Below are 11,712 nucleotides of genomic sequence, written 5' to 3'. Positions count from 1 at the left end.
CCATTTGGTCCGTCTGTTTTGTGAAATGCACTGCCCAAATCAGAAGGTTCTGAGACCTCTCCAATGCCTCATGGACAGAGTGATTGCACCAAGCTTTATGGCCTGTGTCCCTGCATGCTTCCAGGTACGTTTTGCTCTCTCTCAGCAGCATGACCCTAATTCACCTTCACCTTGTGATCTGCTGTAACACCAGTCTTTTCCTCTGGAACACTCCCTTATATACCTGCCTGCATGAAGCAGGAGAAATCAAGTCCACAGAGGGCAGAACCCTGATCTGACACTGTGCACTGTGCGGTACAAACAGAGAATCACAGAATGACAGAATGGCCTGGGTTGGAAGGGACCTCAAGGATCACGAATCTCCAACCACCCTGCCACAGGCAGTGCCACCAACCTCCCCATTTAATACCAGACCAGGCTGCCCAGGGCCCCATCCAACCTGGCCTTGAACACCTCCAGGGATGGGGCATCCACAACCTCTCTGGGAGCCTGTTCCAGCACCTCACCACTCTCTCTGTAAAGAACTTGAACACATAATGGGTGGGCAGCTGCTAGGGGAGCAAAAAGAATTCTGAATTGATTATAAATCCCATTGCTCAAAGTGCATGGCTGGGAGGTAGTTGTGGCTGCAGGCAGTGCCTCTGCCACTGGCTTAGCTTGTGGTTGTGGCTTCCCACTTCTCTTTACAGTTTCACTAGCTGGAAACCACAGAGGGTTTGCGTCTTACATTTGTCAAATGCATGGAGATCTGTGTACAAATGCCACCACAGGATGTGCGAAAGGCAGCTGTTTTTTGTTTGGTTGGTTGGTTTTGGGAGACGAAAATGAGGAATTGAGGTAAAAAATCAAACAAGTGTTCTTTTTTAAATTTTATTTGGCAGTAATATCCAACCCCCCGCCCCCGCTTCAAAATATTACAAAATCAAGTAAAATAAGTGCACTAAGGAAACCTACAGAATACTGATAAACGTCACACACATACAGGAGGGAATATAGAGGGACGAGTAGGACTTGTTTGTTTGTTGCTTAAATTTGCTTTTTTAAAATAGTGCCTTCCCTGCTACTTGCAGTCTCTACAGCAACTGTCCCAGAGGGCAACACCTGGAACTCAGCACTCCCTTCCTCAACAGCCAAGTCACCCTGCAGATGACAGCTGACCCCCCTACCTGTTGTGAGTAGGCCAGATGAGAATCTCCAAGGGTATCCAAGGCAGGTGTCTCATATGGTTACCAGTTAGCCTTTCCAACCACCATCATTCTCCACAGTCACATATTCCCTCTGGGGGTACAAGGAGGGAAAAGCTACCCTGGTAGCACTTCTTTCCATAGGGGCACATTCACTGCACCCCGACACCACACTGTCCTAGGCTATGTTACAGGGCTTGTTAAGAGAGCTTAGCTTGCCTTGCCTGAAGGAGCAGCCAACCCCTGGCCTCAGTCCAAGTGCAAGCTCTGTGAATCTTGACTGCTAGCATACAACTCCCCAGCCTACCCCAGCACGCATCCTCACAGACTGCAACATCTGCAGGAAGCAGGAAGGGGACTGGAGAATTAAGCCTACAGAAGCCTTTCTGCATAGATGTCTCCTGCACCATGCTTTGCTTCTCCCAGTTGGAGATCTTCCTGCCTGGACAATGAGATGTTCTTCCCATCCAGAGAAAGCCTTTAAGGCAAGCTGTTGTGTTTTTTTCTAAGGCACTTCAATGATCCAAGCTGCAAGGTAGTGAGCTGGGAGGCATGAGTTGGGGCAGAATAAAATAAAACATTTATTAACTATGTTCCTGTGACTCCAGAACCAGCACATGCCGATGCTGCTTTGTCCCTCTCTAAGGGAGGAGCTAGGAGATGTCTAATGAGCACTCCTGTTCCACCAAACATCTCCTTCAGGGCCACCAGAACACAGTGACTCGCAGTGTAGTCCTGCATTATTTGCAGCTCCTAAGGACTCATCCACTCAAATCACAGGTCCTAGCTTCTCAAATCTGGATCTTCATGAGAGAAGAACCCCTGCAAGAACCAGCCCCATTCTGCACTTACTGTGCCAAAACATCCAAACGTGGCACATTAAGTTATGATTCCCACAGCAGATGTGGCACTGCATCAGTCAATGGAAATCCTCTGGATTAACATCAAGGACACAGCTCAAAGACCAGACAACTTTGAATAATCATGGTTCTCAGGAGAGACCACAGGAGGGATCAAGCTCTCCTCTTTTCCTACGTTTGCAAGACACCAACTCAGTCTTCTTCTTCAAGGAAAACACTGTGCCAGCAAGGAAAGGTGGAGATGCAAGCCCTGCTGATCTCCTCTCAAGCAGAACGTGCTTCTGCTGATGCAGGCTGAGTTTCGCTTCAGTAAGCACTATGGACTGCAAGACACCTGGCAACAATTGCTGAAGTTGTTCAGAAACAGGAAGATAGAAGTCACAGGCAGTCCTCTTGATTCAGGGATGTGCCACTGCTTGGGATGCACAGCAGGGACATGAAGGGAATGTGGACAGAGGATGCTTACGTGTGTAAGTATATGAAGTACACTAGACAACTGCAGGAGAAAATCAGCTGGGTGTGAGGCTAGAGAGGTGACTGTCAACAAAACAGCTGTTCATTTTTACCTAGGACCAATGCTCTGAGAAACAAGATACTTGAAAATGATCCGCAAAAGGTAGTAAAAAATGGTCTGATCAGAGACACTGAAAACTGTGTCAGTAAGAAGGGTTCTAGCCCTGACCCTGAACACACACTGGAATTAAAGATGAATGCTTCTGCCTTATCCCAGAGGGAGATGGAAAACCCAAGATGATGGCTAACAGCTCAAACTTCAATTGAACAGTTTTCTATGCAGTTAACCTACTAATGGCATGCCTCGTCCCTCTGTCTCTAGACTACCCTAGGTCCCTCTGGGCACTTTAAGACTCTGGGCAAGCGGTCAGTGCTAGCCAGGGGAGCAAAAGTCGAAGAAAGCTGCAGTGTCAACCTGTGTCTAGCAGAAATTACATCCAGCCCTGCCTCTTTGCTCATTGAGGGACGCTGCAATGGCCAAGTGAGAAATACCCTGTAGCGTAGGGCTCACAAGTTGCTTGCTTGTGGTGACTTGAGTGCAGTGTGATACAAACTGTGCACGGGGCATTACAGCACTGTCACTAACAAAAACCCACAGGCTGGGTTTTCGTGAAAGATCTAGAACTACGAAACATACAAATGCTGAATCACTACCATAGGAAATAAAGTAATAAAAAACAAAACAAAAAGGGGAGTCAGCATGTGAATGTGATAAGAAAAAATATGATAGCACCTTTAAGGAGGGGGCAAGGAGAGTCAAGAGTGAGATGAGGTCAAAAGGAACTGTGTTGTGTTGTAGCCCACAATGTACTGGAGGAGCTGCTGGGGACAGTCTGGTGGAAAGTAAGGAGGAATGTGCTGGACTCCTGCCAGCAGCATGGCACCATGACTTCCAGGTGTCACATGAGGCTGACCAGCTTTGAGGAGCTCAAATCAAAGTGGAGGGTAAGCGGGGCAATGCCCTTTGCTAATTATGCCCTGCAGCACATATGCTCAGCCAAAAAACTGCCAGGCCTGTGCTGGTGCTGACAACTGTGAATTGAAGACCCCCCTCTTCTATCCAGCACTGACCTCCATCCTTTCCCCAGATCTAGGGGAACAAGAAATCCCCATTAGCTCCTGTGAGAAACAACTGTGGAAGTGTCCCAGGGACTGCTGTAGCTTCCCCCCAGCCTTCCAAGGCCCCAGCAACGAAGCTCCCTGACCTGCTCCCCTTTCCTGGCCCCATTCTCTGTGTATTACAAAACAAATAACCCATCGCTATACAATGTAAATATCTGTGACTGGGCAACTGTAGCAGACACTTGTGCATATTGAGATCAGAACTGGAGGACAGGGCAGCAGGTTGGGCCCATCCTCCTGGGCTCCTCCGATATGGAGGCCCCTTACATCTCCTTGGTGCTCATCTTCTTGGTCTTCTCAGCCGTCTCCTGAAGAAAGAAAGCACAAAAGTGAAGCTTTGCACGGACACGGTTTGGCAGTGCCCTGACATTCTTTGGTCCATCCATGAGCAGTGACAACACTGTTATATTCCTCTAAGCCCCACGCTTGTATCTCTTCCCTCAGACAACTAAGATGTCTCCTTGCCAAGTTCCTCCATCTAACAGAAGCCTCCACATGGCAGAAGCAGAGGGAATACCTCAAACAAGGAGAGACATTTGTAAGCAGATCAATCTTCCCAACCTCATACTAACCTGATGCTTTTGCAGCTCCTGAACATATCTAGCTAGCTCCTCCTCAGTCAAGTCTTGACCAGGCTGTTGTCTGTGAGCAGTCATCCTCTCATTCTTCCCTGCAAACAGAAATGGAATTCAGTTTTATCACAAATGCAAATTTCATGGACAGAACCATGGAAAACAAAAAGAAGCAGACCAGCAAGAGTATGCCTCAGGCCATAGCACACCTCAAGTTTAGTGAGGCTTTACATAGTCTGGCCAGACCTTCCTCGAAAGAAAATCGGTGTGTGGTTACCTTGGACTTCAGAACCTGGGCTTCCAGACTGTCCCCTATTGACCTACACCATGATAACAACGTGATAAGAAAGAGGCTGCACTCTGCTCTCCTCTGCTGTTATTTAAAAAGTAGCACCTCTAATAAACTCAAACATTTTGGCTTCTTGTAGGTAATACATAGAAGCTCAGTGCTACAAAAGTACAATGGTGCTTAATGAAAAGGTAATTTTGCTTAGTGGAGATGCATCTTGCTGATGTATCTGATCTGATTCCTTGGTTTTATTATCTGTCTAACAATAACCTCTGACCCTTCTACTGCTCTGACACAGGCAGAAAGTGAAAAAATTGCTGTCCAACTGCGTGCTTCTGTCATGGATGCAAGGAATTAGGTAGGCATCAACACTGGATGTAACACTGCAACTTTGAAGATTGTTTCTGGGCAGGCAGAAAAGAGTCTCTCATTTGGTTGCTTAACCTCTCACAGCTCCGCAGGCAACTCTATGAAGTAAAACAGTTATCTTTCCTGAGGTGAATTCCTGCTGCAGCAGCCTAGTCCAAGCTGAGAGAATCCCAAAGCTTGCGCTGCAGACTAACAGAAAAACATGAAAGAAACACTGCACATACAAACCTGATGCTGTTTTCCTCTCTCCTCTCCTGCCCAAGCTATGAGATTCTGGCTGGCTATAGATCTGAACGTGCTGCTGACAACTCCAGCACAGCACTGCAAACAAAGCTCACACAAAACTTCGGTTTCTGGGGAAGAAGGCCAGAAAAATGCAGTGCAGTGCTGAGATGGTGAACTTCATCGTGAACCTTTAAAAACAGCCCTCCAGGTGAAGAACAGATAAACCAACAACCCTGCCTTTACTACAAACACTACCTCCCTTCATCTCTGTCACAATTCTTCTGCTTTACAGTTCTTAATGCAAGAAGCTAAAGCGCTTTTCTGACATCACTGGATTAAGTCTCATTTATCCATTCCTGGGGCATGACTCTTGTTTTTCAGATACTATAAATATAAATACAGTGAGGATACATATAGGATACAGCTGCCCTGCTCACACCCACACATAAGGTTGCAGACAGGAATCTACTTGGTTTGTGCACGCCCCAAGCCAGCAGGATGCAAAGCAGCTCTGGTCTGGAATATCTGCTGCTGAATTTTCATGATATCAAGCTCAACCTACAAAGCCCAATACCATTGTTCCCAACTCAGTTACACACTTTCTGATCTCTAGAACAGAACCAACTTGGGTCTGGCCATCTTGGAGCAAAGGACGATGGGAGAACCACCAACAGAGAAGGTAACAAAGAACATTAGCGAGCCCCTACAAAGCTGTAAAATAAAAATCCCTTTGCACAAAACTAAATACAATCATCCTCTGGAAAGCATACAGACCTTCACATGTCATTGCAGTGCACACCCAGTTCCCACAGGCACAGACGCAGCGGTTGCACTCCACCTGGGTCTCTGCTCCATCCTCATAGGTTTCATCTTCCAGGGCACACTCTAGAAAAGCACAGAACAGGGATAATAGTTGTACCCTACAGATCCAGGAGATAATTAGAGAGAGGAGGTACAATCTCACTCTCAAAGAGAAGCTGGGAGATACCTTTGGAAGAGGCCACCAATCCACCAAAGATTTCAGGTGGACCACTATGACAGCAATATTCACATTGAATTCACGTGTGTGAAATTAGCTCCAAAACAATTATTTGGGAAAGTCATACACTTTGCTTTGTTTCCTCAAAAGCACACATTTCAAGTTCTCAATCCCAAATGAGATCTTGATATTGGGTTTGCTTAAATGTCCTGACCTGCTATATGTAGAAGAGAGCATCCAAAGTGAAAGTTTTGGTTACTGTGAAACGAATCCCTGTTCCAACAGGGTAGTTGCTGGGGAAAGCATGTGTGTTTGCTGTAGCCCTAAGAAAGGAAGGAAATAAGAAAAGCTCTCTCATTTTAGTTCACATTTCTTCTCTATTATATAACCATATAACTATAATCCTCAAAGCACTTAATTGTGGTGGTTCAGTGAAAACCATGCCCTCAGGGATAGAGACGGCATCTCTGGTTTCCTACTGAATATCCCCTAGGAAGCACAGCTTGGTAGCTTGGTGTCACTGCAGTGGATGTAAGTCCAGCACCTTTGGACCAGCAGGCGAAAGCACCCCCTGAGGAGATGATTAGATGAATGGCTTGGCATGCCTGGTCAGCAGAACACTAAGCTGATTCCACGTAGCACTGAGCAGGATTTGGAAGGATAGCGAACTTTGAGACGCTCGTCATGGAGGGTTTCTGTGTGAAAGGCAGAGCACAGCAGGACTTTGTTCTGGTCCAACTTTTCTAAGTTATCCAGACATTAACTCTTCACATGATTCATATCCGTGCTGTTAAATACATGCCTTGACGATCAAAGCATACCTTATCCATTTGACCTACGTCCCTGCTTCTAAAATCCAAACCTTTTAAATCACATGAGCTCTGGGCGCTCTGGGGGAAACAGCAGTATGTTTGACAATTTAGGGATGGGAGAACAAGGGGTGCTGTGGGATAGCAGGTAGGGCACATATCAACATTAACTCTGGGAATAGAGTTACAGCATCCAATGGCTGGCTCAAACTGGTCCCTTTTCTCTGTTCCCTTACCGGGACCCCCACTAGTTCCCCAGTACAAGTGAGGAATTCCTACTTTTCTCCGGTGGATTAAAGGATGGGCTGAGGCACTTGAGAAATTCATTGAAGCTGAGCTTCCAGTCAGCGTTTTCATCTGACAGCTCGATGAGGGCATCTATGCAGAGTCCCCTAAAAGGAAACACAGAGGCATGTTCTGCACAGGGCTGTACCAAGTCATTCCTTCCTCTACTGGCTTCAGAGTACAAACAAGTTAAACCAGTCACTGGCCTCAGAGTATGGATGAGTTGAACTAGTAACAACTAGGAAAGTTCTGAGATGCCAGGAACAAATGTCTTCTGCAAGAAAATCTCCCTGGTGTAAACAGAAGAAAAACAGACACCTTTCTCATGGCTCCTGAGGTGTGCAGGGGCTAGTATTCAGAACAAATCAGGCAGCAGGAATAGCACCCTGCTGACATCTACATGCTGTCACACAAGTACAGATGAAAGCACAGTTCAATCACAAGCAATCATTGTCTTGCACGCAGGGGCACAGAAAAAGGGAAAGTTCTGAACTATGATTTCATGTGATGGTTGCACCAGTTGTAATTATGGGCTCTCCATGAACTCTGTTCTCCCACCATCTTCCTTGCTCTGGATATAGCTATCAGTCAAGAGCAAGCATGGAAAAGCCACTGGAAAGCCAAATCACTAGGAATTAAAAAAGACAAATTTTCTCTCATCCAACTCACCTCCTGGCTTCAAAACTATTAAGTCCAGTGCAAAAGAGAGTTGGAATGTATGGCCCAACCTGTAGGCTAAGGGTAGGACTGCTCCTTTTGGTGGCATTCATGTCTAATTAAGTGAGAAGCCATTTCATATACAGTTAGATTTGCTGATTCTGTTTTTCTACCTGCTATTTTCCACGTTTGTTTTTTTTCATCCCCCCTTTTTACCATATCTGGTCCTGTCCTTCTGGCATCCTGCCCATTGCCCACCTGAGCAGCTTGTTGGTCTCCTGGTCCACGTAGGTTGTGATATTGACAGCAGTCTCATTCTGCTCCACAAACTTCAGGAATTCGGTAGAGTCCAGGCGAGAATCACCATCATCAAAGTTCTGTAGGGAAAGATGGAAAGATGTGAGAGGGTCTCATCTGCCAACTCAAAGTACCCCTTCCTTATTGCTCTTCCATAGGTAATTAGCATTTTTGAAGCACTAATGAAGCGGGTTGCATCATCCCTGTTTTTCACAAAGAACAGAGGCTCAGAGAAAAACAACATATCCACACTAGCATCAGAAATGGGAGACCTGGCTCTAGCTTCCTGCTCGCTGGTAAGCTACACTGCCTCTCATTCACCTCCTGTTGCTTGATTTATGGCTCTAACCCCATTCTTTCTCTTTGTTCCAGCCAGCTCCCAGCTTTCTTATATACCTCCTGCCTTAAAGCAGACCAGTTGTGCTAAAGAAGGTGTTAGCTTTCCAACATGTGTAAATCCAAAGCTGCATACGGACTGTGACAGTGACAAAAGGGAAAATCACAGGAAGCAATTTTCTGCTGATCCCAAAGAAGGAACAATTTAATGCAACAGCTAAACACCTTGCCACCAGCTTCATAGGGTCCTGACAGGACTCCTGGCACTGATGGGCAGGATTTTTAGCCCCAATGTCCTGGCTGTACTCCCACTACAGTAATTGTATTCTGCATCCCTGTTTGGAGATGTCATATCACAGCGTGGGGCACGCAGCAGGAACTGCTGGGCCCCCTCAGAGACAGCTGCATTGCAGTGAAGGGAAAATGAATCCTGCAGGCAGACTCCTGCACGAGATGCTGGTCAGCCTCTGCCATATGACTTAGGGCAGGTCACTGTACCTCCCTGAGTAGGGCTTCCAGGAATGCTCAAACACTGCCTGATGCTATCTCTGGTTCAGGAGAAGCATGTAGGGCTAGGAAAATATCCGCCTGTGCTGAAGGTTGTATATAACTGCCCCACTAATATATTTCAGCTTCTGCAAGATGTTGAAGTCTTTCTCCCTGTTTATTTTGAAAGTGGCCACGGCTCTCTTAATGACCCAAACTGGGTTAAGGTAGTTTGCTTGGCTTTCAAGAAGACAGTATGCATTTACCTGATCCCCAAGAGACACTCTAAGCCACGGCAGTTTTTCACTATTGGTCTAATCTCTAATGCAGGGTCCTTCAAGGCCAAGGCCTGCCTGGCGTTTGACCCACATCCCAGTGACTCACACAACGCACGATTCCAGAAGGGAGAGAGCAACATGCCACATCTGCAAGCTCCTCTGGTCAAGGAGAAAAGGGAAAACCTTCACCTCCTCCTTGCCTGCAGTGTTTATTGCCTGCAGGGCAGGAGTCAGGCCATTTGCGGGGCAGCGCAGGGAGCTGTGGGCTGGGCGAGGCAGGCAGCTCAGGCGAAACAAATCTGTGTGCGCGTGAGTTCATTTAGCTTGCATTACTTGGATATCTCCGACTTGCTCCAAGCCTTGAATTCTGCTTTAAATGTATTTCAAAGCTACTTGGCTGTTGACATGGAGGATTACCTTCTGACAGAGAAGGAAACTTGGTCCAGGAAACGGCACGGCTCTGTCAGGGAAACTTTTGCCCCCTTGTGCCTGGGATCACTGCTCCACAAAAAGGCGGAAAATAAGGGAACGTGAAGCTGTCTGCCTCTGAGCTGTGGGTTTTCAGCAGAGGGTGGCTGACAGAGGATGAGTGGGTTGTGCACAGCAGTGGTGCAAGCCCAGAGCTGGCTCATGTGTTTAGACAAACCCCGTGGCCTGAGCAGGTCCCCTGCAATAGAGGTTGAGGACAGCACGTGTGTGAGGGCATGCCAGGGTGCTGGCAGACGCCCGCAGGGTGCCTGAAGCAGTGGCTTCAAGTGAGTTTCCACAGAAGGGGTAGAATTAATGGCTACAAAGGTGAAGATTCTCTCTGTAGTGTGAGGACTGGCTCCTCTGCCTCACCAGGGGGTGCCATTGCCATGGCAAATTTGCTTGCAGCGCTAACTCCTGTCATGCACCATTAATCTCTCACTGTCAACAGCTTATGATTTAAACACTCTCCCCCTTTCCCCACCTGCTCCTCCAGCTCCATCTTGAATGCTTTGAAGTCTTTATCAGGAGCCGGGTGTGAGGGGGAGGGAGGCAGCAGTGCATGCGGCAGGGGCATGGCAGAAGCGTGTGATCTATGGGTTATAAAAGGGGTGGGGATAGGGTGAGGTTGACAGGGAAGCATTATTGCTGGGGGCTCACAGGCAGTTCCATCTCCCTGCAGAGCACCAGGAAACCACCAGCTCCCTGCCACAACTGGGCCACAATCCACACAGGCACATATTCCCCTTGAAGCCCCCAAGCACACCTTATTTCCACCTCAATGTGGCCTTGAGGCTCTCAGGAACAAAGGATCAGCAGCATTGCCACAGCTCCCTGCTCCTTGTATCTGTATTGCCAGCACTCCCAGCACTCATCTTTCCTCCTCTGGCAGTCCTTTGCCTCTACGATCAGTTCTTCCGTCTCTTACTATGGGCATACTGGGCCTATCCATGTTCCTTTTCCTGGGACACATTGGATGACAGAAGACAGAGGTGCTCCAGGTCATGTGCAAGTGGGTCTGTCAGTAGCTGCTGCAGGCAGTACAATGTAGGACACAGCAGGCCTCTCTGGCTCCTGTGTCATCAGGCACATCTCAATACTCCAGCTTCTTTCATGGCAGCACTGCTGCTTTACAATGACAGGTCAAGAAATGGCAGGCTCTACTTGCCTTGAAGTACTTGTCCAGGACTTCACTATAGTTGCTGCCCTTGGAAAACCAGCCGTCTGGGATAATTTCTGCTTCCAGCCACTGGATGACACGGCGACGAAGCTCATCCCTGTCCGACTGGTAACAGACAACTGTCGGGAGAGAAAGTGAGGATAAGAGGAACAATGTTGGCAGGGATATCACAGAGAGATTACGAGAAATAAAAGCCAAGCAGACAGTCCTGATGGCAGTCTGCAGGCCCCTTGAAGATGATCCGTGGCCAGATTAAAGCAGGGCTGCCATGTGCTGAACGGTGGATGGGCTGTGGGTGACACCATGTGGCAAAGCCCGAAAACGACACTCCTGCCAAGCTGCCTTCCAGTACATGATACCTGAGGTATGGAACCTAGGACCAGCTGACTCATCTCAGATTGAGGGAGGAATGCAAATGACTGGCTCTGGTCAATGACCCTGGGTTTTTCGATGCCAAGCACTCAGCCATGAGCCCTCAGATCTATAACCCTATTCATCTCCAACATCAAAGACCAGACTGAGTGAGCCTTCACCTATGCTCTTCCCAAATCTTGAATTTTAGGGCCTACGTCTCAGGAGATTTTGCTTCTTCAAAATCCTGGCTTGTCCACTGTAAATTACAGGGGGTCAAGTTGTGTTTTTTTCTCAGAGCTCTCCAGTCACAGGTATCGTTTTGTATGCTGGTTACAAACGTGATATTCAGAAGCAAAACTGAAAGATCATCCAGCTTATTTGCACTGTCACACCTGTCCAGAGGTCAATGGAGAGACAAGGGGAATCCCTGTGCACTCGTGCCACTTACA

General features: G+C 47.5%; 1 protein-coding gene across 1 annotated transcript in view; it reads right to left on the bottom strand.

The window, feature by feature from the left end:
- Positions 1–856: 856 nt before the first annotated feature.
- Positions 857–11,712, bottom strand: part of FSTL1 (follistatin like 1) — a 42,375-nt gene continuing 31,519 nt past the window's right edge. Inside the window, exons 6-11 of the mRNA XM_042810795.1 lie at positions 10,898–11,028; positions 8,123–8,241; positions 7,202–7,314; positions 5,909–6,019; positions 4,252–4,349; positions 857–3,987 (exon numbers count right to left, since the gene is read on the bottom strand). Coding sequence (XP_042666729.1) covers positions 3,943–3,987; positions 4,252–4,349; positions 5,909–6,019; positions 7,202–7,314; positions 8,123–8,241; positions 10,898–11,028 — 617 coding nt within the window. The 3' untranslated portion in view covers positions 857–3,942. The remainder of the gene's footprint in view (positions 3,988–4,251; positions 4,350–5,908; positions 6,020–7,201; positions 7,315–8,122; positions 8,242–10,897; positions 11,029–11,712) is intronic.

The sequence above is a fragment of the Centrocercus urophasianus genome, unplaced genomic scaffold (genome assembly GCF_019232065.1).
Source record: "Centrocercus urophasianus isolate 14NV4802_14NV808 unplaced genomic scaffold, USGS_Curo_1.0 seq_12, whole genome shotgun sequence".
NCBI lineage: Eukaryota > Metazoa > Chordata > Aves > Galliformes > Phasianidae > Centrocercus > Centrocercus urophasianus.
Note: the sequence above shows the minus strand (reverse complement) of the source record. Positions and strands in the feature narration are given on the sequence as shown.